Source organism: Phoenix dactylifera, chromosome 18, assembly GCF_051530095.1.
Source record: "Phoenix dactylifera cultivar Ajwa chromosome 18, Ajwa_hap1_PhDact_Kaust_v1.1, whole genome shotgun sequence".
In the NCBI taxonomy this organism is placed as follows: Eukaryota; Viridiplantae; Streptophyta; class Magnoliopsida; order Arecales; family Arecaceae; genus Phoenix; species Phoenix dactylifera.
This window is the reverse complement of record NC_143207.1, coordinates 3,005,313-3,021,428: the sequence shown is the minus strand read 5'-3', so window position 1 is coordinate 3,021,428 and position 16,116 is coordinate 3,005,313. Positions and strand designations below refer to the sequence as shown.

Genomic DNA, 16,116 nt, shown 5'->3' with positions numbered 1-16,116 from the left:
TTTGTGATTTTCATTCCCAAACTTCTTTAGTATTTCCTTTGTATACTTAGTTTGATGAATGAAGATACCTTCTTTAGTTTGTTTGATTTGTAATCCTAGAAAGAAACTTAGTTCTCCCATCAAACTCATTTCGAATTCTCCGTGCATTAAATCAGCAAACTCTTTGCGAAGATTATCATTTGTGGCACCAAAGATTATGTCATCTACATATATTTGTACCACCAGTAGATTTTCGTCCTTTCTTTTGAGAAACAGTGTTTTATCTATATTTCCTCTACTAAAGTCATTATTTAGTAGAAATTTGCTTAATCGATCATACCAAGCCCTAGGTGTTTGCTTCAATCCATATAATGCCTTATGTAGTCTAAACACATGATTTGGCAATTCATGATTCTCAAAACCAGGAGGTTGCTCTACATATACTTCTTCCTCTATAAAACCGTTTAAGAATGCACTTTTTACATCCATTTGATACAATTTGAAATCCATGAAACATGCAAAAGCTAGAAGTAATCTAATAGCCTCTAATCTAGCTACAGGAGCAAATATTTCATCAAAATCTATCCCTTCTTCTTGATTGTATCCCTTAGCTACAAGTCTAGCTTTATTTCTTATAACTAACCCATTTTTCATCTAATTTATTTCTAAAGATCCATTTTGTTCCAATTATAGAGTTATGCTTTGGTCTTTCAGTTAATGTCCATACATTACTTCTTTTGAATTGATTTAATTCTTCTTGCATAGCATTTATCCAATTGGTATCTTTTTCAGCTTCTTCATAAGTCTTAGGTTCTAACTGTGAAACAAAAGCAAGATAATCATTTAAATTTCTAAGAGAGGATCGAGTTCTTACCCCTTGAGATGGATCACCAATGATTAAGTCTTTAGGGTGTCCATATGCATACCTCCATTCCTTTGGCAAGTTTTGAGATTGTGGTGGCACGCAATCATTTTCCTTATCTTGAATTGGCACGTCATCAAGATTCAACTTTTCAAAGTTAATAATTTCTGCATCATCATCAAGAATATTTTCTTTCCTAGCAGACTCACTATCAGACTCATCAAATATGATATTAACTGACTCTTCGACTACAAGAGTTCTTTTATTGAACACTCTGTATGCCCTGCTAGATGTGGAGTATCCTAAGAAGATACCTTCATCTGACTTGGCATCAAATTTACCTAGATCCTCCTTGCCATTGTTTAAAATAAAATATCTACATCCAAATACTCTAAGATATTTAGCGGTTGGTTTCTTATTCTTCCAAAGTTCATAAGAAGTTTTCTTGGTTATAGGTCGTATTAAAAACCGATTTAGAATATGGCAAGCAGTGCTTATAGCTTCAGCCCAAAAGTACTTTGGAAGATTTGACTCGCACAACATCGTGCGTGCCATTTCTGCCAATGTCCTGTTTTTCCTTTCAACAACCCCATTTTGTTGAGGCGTTCTAGGTGCTGAAAATTGATGTGAGATACCGTTTTTATTACAAAATTCTTCAAAGTGTTGATTTTCAAATTCAGTTCCATGATCACTTCGAATTGCTACTAAGATGAGCTTTTTTTCATTTATGATATAATTATAATGTTTCAAGAATTCTGAAAATGTTTCATTCTTATGTGCCAAAAATGAAACCCATGTATATCTTAAAAAATCATCTACTATAACTAGTCCATACTTCTTTCCTCCTAGACTCGCAGTTCTAGTGGGTCCAAATAGATCCATGTGTATGAGTTCAAAAGGCCTAGTTGTTGATACTATATTCTTTGATTTGAAGGATGATTTAGTTTGTTTTCCTAATGAACATGGTCCACAAATTTTGTCCTTTTTAAAAATCAATTTTGGCACATCTTTTATTAATTCCTTCTTGACTAGTTTTGATATTAATTCCATACTAGCATGTCCTAGTCTACGATGCCAAAGCCAACTTGTTTCATTTTTCTTTTCTTCATTAGTAATTAAACATAATCCATTTTTCTTGCCTAAATCATGAAGATCTACCATGTAAATATTTCTTTGCCTTTGTCCTACAAGTACAATGCTATTATCTTTAGGATTTGTGATTATGCATACTGATGCTTCAAATGTGACTTTAAACCCTTTATCACAAAATTGACTTATGCTAAGTAGGTTATGTTTCAAGCCATTAACTAATAAGACATTTTCTATGAAGGTAGATGGAGTAATGAAAATTTTACCCTTTCCAATGATATACCCTTTTCCATTGTCTCCATAGGTAACTACTCCACCCTTCTTAGATTTCAAGGTAACAAATTGGTCTACGTCACCGGTCATGTGTCTTGAACAGCCGCTATCTAGATACCATCGTTTTTCCACTTTATTAGCTGCAAGACACCCCTGCAATCAAGATCAAGAATGAGCTTTAGGTACCCAAACTATGTTGGGTCCTTTAGGGTTAGTACTTGATGTTCCTTTTGGAACCCAAACTTTTTTGAATTTAAGCTTATGATTATTACTCAATTTGTTTTGACTGGACTTTCTATAGTTACATTCATATGCTTTATGTCCTAATTTATTGCAGCAATGACAAGTAATATTTTTATTTTTAGCTTTTACAAAAATGTTCTTTAAGTATTTTTGTTTCCTATTTGTTTTATATCCTAATCCATCCTTATCATATACAGCTTTTTGACTATCAAGAATCATATTTAATTTGGTTGAACTAAGTGTAAACTTATCTACTAAGAATTTATATTTTTCAGCATCTTCTTTTAACTTGACATTTTCAGCAATTAGATTCTTGGTTTCATTTGTGAGTTTCCTACTTAATGTTTCATAGTTATGAGATAGTTTTAACGTATCTTTGATAAGAGATTGATTTTCTTCTTTTAGAACTTTATTTTTATTGATTAGTTTTTTATGTTCTTCCATGAGTTCTAAAAATGCATCATGTAATTCATCAACAGTAAAATCACATTCAAGTTCAGAATCTACCTCATCGTCATTGGCCATATGGCATATTTGGGCCGTCTCTTGATGATCTTCCTCTTCCGAACTTGACTCCTCACTTTCACTCCATTCAGCCATGAAGTTCTTCTTTTTAAGTTTTCTTGCCATCCACTTTAATTCAGGGCAATCTATCTTATAATGCCCGGGTTTGTTACACTCATAACAAATAGGTGTTTCTTTTTCCTTTTCTTTGTCCTTACCCTTTTCTTTGCTTGAGCTACCTTTGAAGAAGGGTTTCTTTTTATGAAATCTATTCTTATCTCTCATAAATTTTCTGAATTTTTTTCCAAGCATAGCCATTCCTTCTTCATCAAATTCATCATCATCATCAGAATCTTCCGACTCAGTTTGTTGTTTTGGAGTGGTAGACTTTAGGGCAATGGTCTTTCTTCTCTTGACCTCATCTTCTGAATTTTGCCTCATGGTCAACTCATGAGTCATGAGTAATCCTAGAAGTTCCTCTAATTGCAGTGTATTGAGGTCCTTTGCTTCCTGAATTGCAGTTACCTTGGCCTCCCAAACTCTTGGCAGAGACCTGAGAATTTTTCGCACCAATTCAGAATTAGTATAAGACTTTCCTAAACTCTTTAGCCCATTTATAATTTCAGTAAAACGAGTAAACATATCAGTTATGGACTCAGTGGATTTCATTTTAAATAATTCATACTTATGTACTAATATGTTTATTTTTGACTCCTTAACTTGATTAGTTCCTTCATGTGTGACCTCAAGTTTGTCCCAAATTTCTTTTGCAGAGATGCATATAGATATTCTATTGAATTCACTTACATCTAATGAACAGTAAAGTACATTAATCGCTTTAGCATTTAATTGTGCTAATCTTCTATCACTTTTATTCCAATCTATTTCTGGTTTGGGTATGATAGTATCCTCTATACTAATTGTGGGTGTGTGAGGTCCTCTAGTAATAATATACCACAATTTATAGTCTAGAGCTTGAACGAATATCCTCATCCTAGCTTTCCAATATGTGTAATTTGTGCCATTAAATAGAGGAGGTCTATTTGTGGATTGTCCCTCACTCATAGAACATCCCACTTGGCTTGTCATGATCTTTAACTCTTGATTGTGAGATCAATAAATACTATTGGAACACCTTGCTCTGATACCACTTGTTGCCCAAGGTGACAAGCCAAGAGGGGGGGGGGGTGAATTGGTTTCTCTTAATTTTTACTATCTTACTTATGTCAATTGATGAGTTGGTGGAATTTAACAAAGCACAATACAAACACACAAGAAGTATAGTGGTTCGGTGCTCTCCTAAGCACCTACGTTCACTTCCCAAGCGACCCCTTGGGAATTCACTATAATCCCGCGGATTACAGTTGGATTGTTTTCCGGGCTCACAATCCAAAAATCTTTACACTTTGGTTTTCTAGGTTCACCAAAAATCTATGTTGGTTTTACGGGCTTACCAACGAACCTATGTTGGTTTTTCGGGCACACCAACGAATCTTTACAATTGGTTTTACGGGTTTACCAATCAACCTACACCGTTGGTTTTGCGGGCTTACCAACAAACCTTTACAAGGTGATTAATAAAAGAAGTAAGAAGATTTAAGCTCCTAGATGAGCAAATATAACAATATAATCTACAAAGAAGAGTTTAGAGAATAGTTATTGCTTGATGAGACTTCTCTCTTCTTTATCAAGGATGCTTCACTCTTCAAGGGTGGATGGAGCTCTTAATGACTCTTGGAATCTGCTCAACCACTTTCTTTTGACTCTTGAATGAAGCACTTGGATGAAGAAGATTAGGGCATTTTGTCTTTCTTGTGTACTCTTTGATATTTTGCAAAAGAATATTTTCTCTGATGAATAGTGCCATTTTAAATACTTTCCTTCATCCATTGGACAAGCCCCAATGGTTAGAATTCAAAAACTAGCCGTTACTCACTGTTGGAAGGACAAAAAGTACTTCTGCAGAACTAGCCGTTATGCTTCTGCCCGTGCTTGGGTCGGTTCAACCTTTCCTTGGGTCGACCCAACTTTCACTTGGGTCGACTCAACCTTTTCTTGGGTCGACCCTCTCAGAACCACAGAACCTTGCAATTCAGCCTTCCTTCACTTGGGTCGACTCAACATCTCTTTGGGTCGACTCAAGGTTCAGTTGGGTCGACTCAACTTTCACTTGGGTCGACCCTCTCAGGATTTTCAGAGAACCTATTTTGAATCTCATTGCCTTTGGGTTGACCCTCTCAGTGTTTGGGTCGACTCAAGTTTGGGTCGACTCAACTTCCTCTTGGGACGACCCTCTCAGTATTTCCAGAGAACTGTTTTCTTGAGGCTTGAGAGGCTTGAAGTTTGGGTTGACTCATGCTTTCCTTGGGTCGACCCAACTATTGTTCATCCGTGCCATTTTTGCAGAAGTGTGCCAGATGCTTTCTTGATGTGCCGGGGTCGACCCAATCAACCTTGGGGTCGACTCAATCCATACTTTGCTGCAACTCAAGGTTAGATTCATCCATATAAACAATGAAATGCATCTTTATCTTATTATACAAATATACTGAGAGTAACAGACTTATAAATGAAGTATCGAATTAACTTGTAACATACTCTTGATTATTGTATTAATCATCAAAATACCACTATGATCCTCAGACATTAGTTGACCCATCCGAAGGGATTAAACCCATAAGATGTAAGTGGATTTTCAAAAAAAAAATGGGGCACAGACGGAAAGGTGGAGACCTATAAAGCCCGTCTGGTTGCCAAAGGATATCATCAACGTTATGGTATTAATTATGACGAGACATTTTCTCCTGTGGCAATGCTCAAATTCATTCGGATTATGCTTGCGATAGCAGCACACTTAGATGATGAGATCTGGCAGATGGATGTTAAAACTGCCTTTCTAAATGGAGATTTAGAAAAAGAAGTGTATATGATACAACCGGAAGGTTTTATATCTGCATATGAGTCTAAAGTGTGCAAGTTTCAAAATTTCATTTATGGATTAAAGCAAGCTTCACGGAGTTGGAATATACATTTTGATAAGGTAATCAGAATATATGGCTTCATTAAGAATAAAGAAGAACCCTGCATTTATAAATGGATCAATGGTTCAGTTATTATATTTCTAGTTTTGTATGTGGATGACATTCTATTAATTGAAAATGATGTCCCTACATTACAAGGAATAGAAGTATGGTTATCATCTCAATTTGTCATGAAAGATTTGGGTGAAGCATCTTACATCCTGGGGATGAAGATCTATAGAGATAGATCTAAAAGATTGCTTGAATTATTCCAATCTACGTACATTGATACTATGCTGAAGAGGTTCAGCATGATTAATTCCAAGAAAGGCTATCTTCCAATGGGCCATAGAATTAACCTCTCCAAGAAGGATTGTCCGACAACTCCTCAAGAAAGAGAGAGTATGGGTAGAATTCTATATGCTTCGGCAGTGGGATCTATAATGTACACCATAACATGAACTAGACCAAACATGGCATACTCACTAGGAGTAGTGAGTAGATACCAGTCTGATCCAGGTAGCAACCACTGGAAGGTTGTAAAAACCATCCTTAAGTATTTGAGAAATACTAAGGACCAGTGGCTTGTCTACGGTGATTCTGACTTGAAACTTGAAGGATATATTGATTTCAGTTTTTAGTCAGATCGAGATGATAGCAAGAGCGTGTCAGGTTATGTCTTTACTCTTAAGGGTGGTGCTATCTGCTGGAAAGTTCCAAGCAACAACAGTGACGGATTCTACAAGCGAAGCAGAATACATCGCAGCATCTGATGCTGCCAAGAAAGCCGTATGGTTGCGCAAGTTCATCACCGAGCTTGGAGTGGCACACTCCATTAATGGTCGAGTTTCTATATTTTGTGATAACACTAGAGCCATAGCTCAGGAAAAGGAACCTAAAGCACATCAACGAACTAAGCATATTCTACGACGCTATCACCTGGTTCGAGAGATTATAGAACGAGGTGACATTAATCTACAGAAAATTCATACAGAAGAAAATCTGACTGACTCATTTACTAAAGTCCTCGGCATCAAAGAGCTCAACGAATACAAGTCGAAGATGGGTATTAGATACTTTGTCGATTGGCTTTAGGCTAAGTGAAAGTTGTTGGAAATTGTATCCTAAATATCAATCGTCAGTGTGTTGATGATTAAATTTTGTAAATGAATTGACAAATTAATAAAATGTTATTTGGCATTATTCATCATTTCATTATACATCTTCAAATGAACTCTTATATGATGAAGTCCTTTGGACTTGTTTCATGATAAAGGAGGATTTATCCTTAAGTTCTTAAACCAGCTCGCGACCAAATGATATGCTGTTAATAGGATGACAGCATTGTCGAGATTAGGTCATTGTGAGACATATACGTTGGTTATCCTCTTAATCAAGGAGTGTGGAGATACTGATATGTCACACAGGTGAAGTGTAGAAGTACATTTTACTGAACGTGACCAATTTCGGAACGCTCTACTATCAAGAGATGTTTCGAGTGGATATGGATATAAGTATCCCTCAGACCTGAGATCACCACAGTGACTAACAAGCAACTCACTGTACTTTGGTACCGAACTAGCAGAATTTCTAATTCTGGGATGAAAGGTTACTGGGGGCAGTCAAGTACTTGCGAAATCGGTGCGTGATTCAAGATGGAATTGACCCTCCTGAAAATATGAGATAATGCGTTGTGTTCAATTTAGCAAAATCTTGGCCAGGATAATCCTTGTGATGAGTCACAAGATTTCAAAAGTTGATCACATAGTGGATGTACTGATTAGAGAGTTGACAGAACTCTGATGTCATCCTAGCATTAGGAGTCAAAGGGATGAATTATACAGTAACCATAGTCCAGAATTTCAGAATATTTGCTTCGCGTATATTCAGCCTATCCGGACGTCGGGTACCATTGCTAGATGGTCACATCGATTAGTGCAGGAAGTCGTTTATGTACTACCAGCTTAGGTTCGAATCTATGAGGTCACATGCATAGAAGTTTCTTGATTGATCAAGATAGCTGATGGATGATTGAGAATCATTTAGGGATAATTTGGTCAATTCGATTGGCAAATTATTCTATAAAATAATTAAAGTGATTATTGGAGGATTAATTAGTAATTAGATTACTAATAAACTCAATTTGATTGAGTAAATGGACTAAGGATGAGTCAAATTGAGTTGGATTCAGTTTTGGGTTCAATCAGGGTTTTGACCTTGATTGGGGTCAACTCAAAATAAAGAGGGGTCGACTCGAGCTGGGGTCGACGCTCTTAGAGAATCTAGAGGACGACCTCTTCTGTTTTTCTAGGTGGGGTCAACTCGAGTTTTCTTGGGGTCGACTCGAAGCAAGTTAGGATTGACTCGAGCTTTGAAGGGGTCGACTCACTGAGCATATCAAGGGAAGAAGTTCTCTGTTGTCTCAGCCGGGGTCGACCTGTGAAGCTATGGGGTCGACTCGGCTTGACTTTGGAGTCGACTCGAAGGTGAAGGAGTCGACTCGAGGTGACTTGGAGTTGACTCGAGCACGGAAAGGTCGACTCCTTTTGAAAATTCTGGAGCTCGCGGACGGGCTGAACTTGCAGGATTCGATCTAGAAGTGGTTTTTCAATGAAATCTAAAGGGATTTGGATCGTGGCACATGTGGGAGAATGGGTAGATGATGATGGAAGATCATCACCATCCATTTTGATCTTATCCCATCCGCATGAACCAATTATTGTTTGGATTTTGAATTCAAACAAGATAAGATCTATCTTGTTGCAACCATCCCCTTCATGCGCCAACAAGATACCAGATTTCATTTGCATTTCGAATTCAAATGATCAGATGGCATGCCTATAAAAGGATGATCTCCTTGTGTCGCCAAAAAACCATGAAAAAGAAGAGAGAATTTCAATAGAAATTCAGCCTTCCATCTCACCAAGTTCTTCCTTCTTCTTAAGTCCTTCACTCCATTAGTGTTAGGGATCCTGGATAAGAGCCTTTAGATCAGATCTAAGTCCTCTTCAATCCCTACTAGATATTCCACCAAGTTCTTCCAAGAAGGCGAATCAAAAGTTGATTGCATCGGGAAGATCAAAGTTCAACAAAGGACGATCGTGCGCAAGCTAGCACTTCCGTGGGATTGGATCTCTCCAGGAGCTTCACATGGATTACTTGTAGAGGCCAGACAAGTGTCTGGCTACGAAGCTCGAGCATCGGATACATTACTTTTAGATTTCATAAAAGTATGAATCTAGATCCAAAGTTGTATCACTTATAGGTTTCAATCTCCGAGGGTTAAACCTCTTTCGGGGCTCTTCACAGAGTAATCTTCAGAGCCTATTCGATGGGCATTCAAAGATTAGTTGGATGTTAGATTAATTGAGTTTAGAACTTAATAATCTCATTTCAGATCTGAAATTAATTGTGCAATGATTTTAGCATAATCGTTTAAACGATCCCGGCATATTGATCATGAATACTTGTAGTGGTACTTTGAAATTTGATTTCTTATGCATGCTAGAATTAAAATATTTAATTCAGTCTTTTTGCTGCGATTTTTAAAATTAAAAAAACTACGTGTGGCTTGATGCCCCTTGTGAAGGGGTACGTAGGCAACCTGAATAGGTACAACCACTGATTTTGAAAAAAAATTTAAATTTCAGCATGCTATCACTACTAGCATCATCGATTCGCTTTCATATATAACTTGTAGGCTTTAGAAGTTTTTGCATAGCCGACGAAGATGCACTTTTCAGATTCTTATTTAACTTCTTTCTTGTCAAGTCCGGAATATGTGCATAAGCAACACATCCAAAAATTCTCAAGTGATCAGCACTATAGGCTTGTGCCACTACAAACTCCTTTAGGAGTTCCACCTTGTATACTTTTTGATGAAGATTGATTCAATAGATAGACCGCACACACCACCGTTTCAGCCCAAAAGGTATTGGGCAACCTTTTGGCCTTCAACATGCTTCTCGCTAACTCCATAATTGTCTGATTTTTTCTTTCTGCAATGCCATTTGTTGAGGAGTATGTCGTACAGTCATTTGATGTCAAATCCCATAATTCTTCAGAAAAGTATTGAATTCACCATCCATCTATTCACCAGCACGATCAGTTCGCAACACCTTCATTTTGTAATCACTTTGCATTTCAACTAAGAATTTGAAGCTCTTGAAAATGACAAAGACTTTTGATTTTTGTTTCAAGAAGTAGATCCATGTCTTTCTAGAAAAGTCATCAATGAATGTGAGAAAATATCGATTACCTCCAACAGAAGTTGTTTGCATAGGCCCACAAAGATCTGAATGGATCAACTCAAGAGGGCTAGATGCTCTCCAAGACTTCCCCATCGAAAAAGAATTGCGATGATGCTTGCCAAGTACGCATCCTTCACAAACTTGCTTTGGGAGATTAATGTTTGGCAATCCTTCAACAAGGTTCTTCTTGCTCATAAGAGACAAGGTCTTGAAACTCAAATGACCAAATCTGAAGTGCCAAAGCCATGACTTGTCCTTGATGATGGTGCTAAAACATGAATCGACTTGGGCATAAAACTTTAAGGGAAATATCTTACTGCACCAGCAAACTTGCAAATTCAAGCACTCAGCTTTCATCAACTTTCCTTTATTCTAATTCACAAATGTGCGGAGTATGCTCAAAGGTATTGAATGATAGATCTTTGTGGAATAGCCAGAAATTGGTTTTGAACTAAGAGATATCTGTAGTGGCTATTCTGGTCTGTGGGCATGTCTTCCATGCAAACTGCTTGGAAATTATGACGCTTACGACTGATCATGCTTCATTATGATTGCTTTTGTTTTAGATGATAGGTCTTTATATTCTTAGGAGGAATGAAATCTCTGTTGATCTCTATGGCATACTTTTGGACTTTGATTTTGATAGATTTAGAACATGTTGATGCCTATTTTGAATGACATGTTAAATGACTTTTGCGTAATGGTGAATGACTTTTGTGTAATGTTGAATGCCTTTGCTATTAATGATATTATTATTATTATTATGAGCCAATCAATGCACCAAATATACCAGGTTATTGGAATGTGATCAGTGACCAAATTTGGTTTCTGAATTGTTTACCAAGTATTGTGACGAGCAACCATAAACTTAGTGGCAAGATTTTGGTTACTAAAAATTGATTTTGCTCAGTGAGTTGTGACAAATTAGTGACAGTAACCTCGTCACTAGGTCAGCGACGGAATTAATGACAAATTTAGTGACAAAATTTGGGACCATGTCTGTGACAATTAAATCTGTCACTGAAGATTGTGATAGATCAGTGACCAAACTTGTGACCAAATTCTGTGACAAAATCAGTGACCAAGTTATCTCGTCACTAACTCAGTGACTAGTTAGTGACGAAAAATATGTAATTTCTTAAATATTTAATTCTTGGATTTGTAACGGCTTAGTGACGGTAGTTCTGTCATGGAGTTTAGTGACAGAAATTGCCGCCGTCACTAAAAATTTAGTGACATGTGTTTTTGTAACTAATTCAGTGACGGGAGCTCCGGTCACAAATTTCGTATTAGTAATCGGAAACACGGTATAGTGATGGGATTGACCGTCACTATACGCGTGTTTCTAGTAGTGGTTATCTTCACCTTTGCAATGAGAACTCGTTGCTTGTCCTTGATTTCGCATGTGTCCTCCTTGAAATTTAGGCGATATCCTCTAATGAGGAGCTATCCGACACTCAGGAGATTGTGCTTGAGTTCAGGTACATAGAACGGAGAGGCGCTTTAGCCCCTTCTTGGTTTGCACAAGTATATCACTGCATCCTTTGACAGCAAGTCTTTTGTCATCACCAGTTCTTACCTCTCTTTGGACAGATTCATCGAGTGTTATGAACACCTTCTTGTTCCCGGTCATATGATTGCTACAACCGTTGTCCAAATACCAGACTTCATCATAAGAAACTTCTTGCACATTACAAGCAAGAAATATAAACTCTTCCTCTTTAGTTTCATCATCCGTGTGCATGAAATTGGACTCCTTCTCCTCCGCAAATCTTTTTCTGCAGAATTTAATTATGTAACCATATTAGAACAATGATAGCACTAAACATGTGCCAAGGAACCTCGTCCTCTTCCTCTTCCTCTTCTCGAAGAAGAAGGCTCACTTTCTTCTTTGTCATCTTCTTGTTGTCTTCCTTCGATGTCTCTTCCTCCGTAGCCTCTACCTCTTCCACGGTAGGTACCTCTTCCTCTTCCTCTTCTGCATTCTTTCATTGTAACTTGAGTTTTGAATGCTTGTTCTACAGGAGAAGAATCATATGGGCTTCATACGCAACTCATGAGATTATAAAGAACCCAACAAGCTTACTACCGAAAGTATTGACAAATCTTTCGATTCTTCAATTGCACCAACAATAGACTCAAACTTTTGATCAAACTTCTAAAGACTTATGCAACAATCTTTTGATCTTCAATCTTGTCTCCATTCACTCTTAATTGATTAGAAATAGAGATGACTCGGTTGAAGTAATCTTCAATGGATTCTGAGTCCTTCATCTTGAGTGTGTCAAACTCACTCCTTAGAGTTTGAACTCTCACCATCTTGACTTTGTCTTCTCCTTTGTAAGAGGCATAGAGTGTGTCCCATGCTTGCTTGGCTGAAGTTGATTTGCAGGTCCTCTCAAATATAGGTGCATCCACTGCTTGATAGATAAAAAACAAAGCTTTCGTGTCCTTCCGATTTTCTTTCAACTCACTGATTTGTTGATTTGTGAATGCTGCAACATTTTTCGGTTCTACAAAACCGGTCTCCACGATATCCCATAAATCTTGAGATCCATATAGCACCATCATCTTAATGTTCCATTGATGATCATTCTTCCCCTTGAACAAAGGAAGTTGTGGCTGCAACGTGTTGTTGTTAGAAGCCATGTCTCTCTTGTAAGAAACTTGTATAGATCGAGCCTGGCTCTGATACCACTTTGTTGAAGATAAACGCCACAAAAAAACTGATCAAGAAAGGTGTATTCTTGTTGAAGGACAATCGAGAAATAAGGCTAGCTAGAGTGTTACTACTTAATAATGGATTCAAATTTTATTGATTCAACTGACTAATATGAAGTTACAAAGCTAGGAAATTTATAGGCAAGTTTCCATATGAATTTAGACTAGATTCACACATTAATTAATGACACAACTTTCTAAGAGACAAGAACCAAGTTCCTAGAAATTCTTTCCAACCAACGAAGTTCATGAACCACAGAAGCCAAAGAGACAAATATTAACTACAGAAGCTAAAGAGACAAACATTAACCATAGAAGCTAAAGAGACAAACATTAACCTCATAAGCTAAAGAGACAAACATGTATCTAGCTTACAAATTCTAAGATACCCTTCTTTATTCGGGCTGGACTTGGAGATGGTGGACATGCTTTCGCAGATGAAGGCACCCCATTTACTGAGCTATTAGCTGAGCCGACATTGGTTAATGCCGGGATAAGCTAGGCTGCCAAGGGTAACTTTTCTTGTTCTCCTGTTTTTCCTATTTCTTTTAAGCAGATTAACTTAGTAAAATAGTCGTCTTTTTCTTCATGCAGCTATGCAGTTTGAGGCCGATGAGATCGTGACTTCCTTTCAAAGAGATGGTCGAGAGACAATCAAGCTGAGCCTTCCAATATTCCATTAACAAAAGGCAAGTGCATCATGACAAGAGGAAGGACTGAGTACACAGGAAAAAGGAAAGCTTAGCTAAAACACTTCACTCCTCCTCGTTGGGTTGTTTGGTCTCAACACTTAGACCGGTGACAACCTTGCTAAGATTAATCTTTGGGGGCATTTGGTATGGGGTAATCGTCTCAGGATCAAGGGTGATATAGATGGAGGTGATGAGATCACCGCATTTGGTTGCATCTCGGTGATCCTATGTGGCGGTGATCCTAAATTACCTCCACTCCTCAAATCATCACCCAACTCGGTGATGGGATACCTATCCTTGAGGTCGAAAATCCAAGATCACCCCAGGACGTAATCCTAGGTTGAAAGTTAAAGACAAAAATACCTTTCAATTTAGCAGAAAAATTGATATATCAATATACTATCAATATATTACACTACAGAAAAAGGGGTTTTAACGACGCTTTTTTGCCGACGCTTAGTACAAGCATCGGCAATTTTTCGCCGAGCGCCAAAAATAGCCGACGCTTTTTAAAAGCGTTGGCAATATACGACGCTACTTAGCGTCGTCGTAGGGTTGGCCTAAGACGACGCTTATTCGCGTCGTTGAAAACCAAATATCCCTCAAAACCCGCGTCCGCCCCCTCCTCCATCCTCGATCGACATATCAAGCCCTAATACCCGCGCGACCCTCCTCTGCCTCCTCCTCCCTCCTCTCCGGTGCCGACTGTGTTGTCCCGTCCTTCTCCCTCCTCTCCGGCGCCAAGCGACGTCCTCTCCTCCTCCCTCCTCTATGGCGCAACCTCCTCTCTTACTCTCTCCTCTGCAGCGCCGACCGGGAGAGCCTTGAAGTTATGATTGTTCTTTCCCTTTTTCGAATCCATTATTTTCTTTCGGTTTAATCAGATTGTTGATTGAATCCCTCTTGTGTTTGATCATTTGGGAAGAAACCTTTTGTTGGATTTTTGTTTTTGTGGATCCGTAGAAGGTATTGGATTAGGGTTCTCTCCGGCTAACTGGACCACGCTATCTAAGAGAAGAGAAAAGAGAGAGGCCCTGGGTCACAGACTCAGTATTTTCTTTGCCATTTCCATAGACTTTTTTTTTCCTTTCACCTTTTTCTTTTTCTGATTCATGGTTTTCGCTTTCTGACTTTCGAATGCTTTTCCTCCGCCTCCACGCTCTCCAAAATCTAGGGTTTCCTGAGCGCCGACCCTTGTCCCCTCCTCCTCCCTCCTCTCCGGTGGCGGCGGTCCAGCATTCGGCGTCCTCCGCACCCTCTCCTCCAACCGCTTCTCCCGACGAATCTCCGGCCGAAGGTATGGAAGATATTTTTCTTGTTCCATTCTATTTTCGCAGTTTTGATCTCGTGATAGCGTTATAATCTCTAAATGTTTTGATTAACTTGGTGAAATATAGTGTTGGTAAAATGAAGAATAAAGAAAATGAGCAATAATCAGCATTTTATGACTTTTGTATTTCAAATTAGTATCGCTGAGTCTGTCACTGGGGCAGGAAAGCTGCTAACTTTATGAAAGAATCTTATCTGTGAAAAAGCATGTCCAGATAAGCCATGGAAATAACCAGAGCACTTGGCTTTAGGCATGTTGAAACTTTCAGGGTGACATACCAAACACCTGTGGCAATCAGAATTATTCTCATCCAACTTAAGCAGCAGCTTGACAGCCTGAAAATATAAAAGCATTAAGATAAAAGAGATAAAAGATAAGTAGTTATACAATCACATAAAGTAAGGCCTCAGTTAATGTAATTGAAGATATGAAAAGTGCACCAATGACTTTGCATGTTTGATACAAGCCTCATGGAACTCAAGCACATTAAGCAATTGAACATAATTCAGGGCTTCCGTTTTAGAATACAGCTGAGCCTAGCTATTTCAGCTATTTTGACACCTGAATTTTGCTTTTTTCCGTCACATTGACTGAGTCATGTATATAGATGACTCAGGTTATATTAATCAATTGTACAATAACAGACATGGAATACTTCTTTTCTTAGTTCATTGACAGATTACTAAGAACCTTTTTGTTCTCTAAGTATCGTCCTCGCTCAGGAATTGGAGAGTCTCCCGTCGGATACACCCTGGCACAGAGGACTTTTTTATTTGTGCTATTTCAAATTGAAGTACGATCGTAAACTAGCATTCCAACAACTACTGCCCGTGTTAGGTCTCAACCCAGTCCAATTTAAGCGGCTGATCGCCGAGCTCTCCAGCACCCACACTCCACTTGCTCAGGGCTTAGGGCAAGCCGGTTTCCAGCCGCAATAGGTCCCAATTTGATTAAATTTTTTCCTACTAATTAAGAGAGAAGAGACTTGAGAGAGTCCAATAAAAATTGGTGTGGAGGTATATGTATTTTTTGAGTTTGATATCTTAGTCCATGGCGCAGAATCGAGGATGACTTGGATGGGCATTAGTTATGTGCAACCGATCCAAAGAGTTGATTTCATTTACAAGATAAGTAGGGGTGGCAGTTACTCATC

General features: G+C 38.2%; 1 protein-coding gene across 1 annotated transcript; it reads right to left on the bottom strand.

The window, feature by feature from the left end:
• Positions 1 to 12,386: 12,386 nt before the first annotated feature.
• LOC148699467 (uncharacterized) lies at positions 12,387 to 12,869 on the bottom strand. The gene has a single exon (XM_088714569.1). It carries the CDS (start codon positions 12,867 to 12,869, stop codon positions 12,387 to 12,389), a length of 483 nt encoding a protein of 160 aa, XP_088570695.1.
• Between the last annotated feature and the right edge of the window lie 3,247 nt (positions 12,870 to 16,116).

What these genes read in the sequence shown, in the direction of transcription:
- LOC148699467 (XM_088714569.1), bottom strand. Translation starts at nt 12,869, where the DNA reads ATGGCTTCTAACAACAACACGTTGCAGCCACAACTTCCTTTGTTCAAG.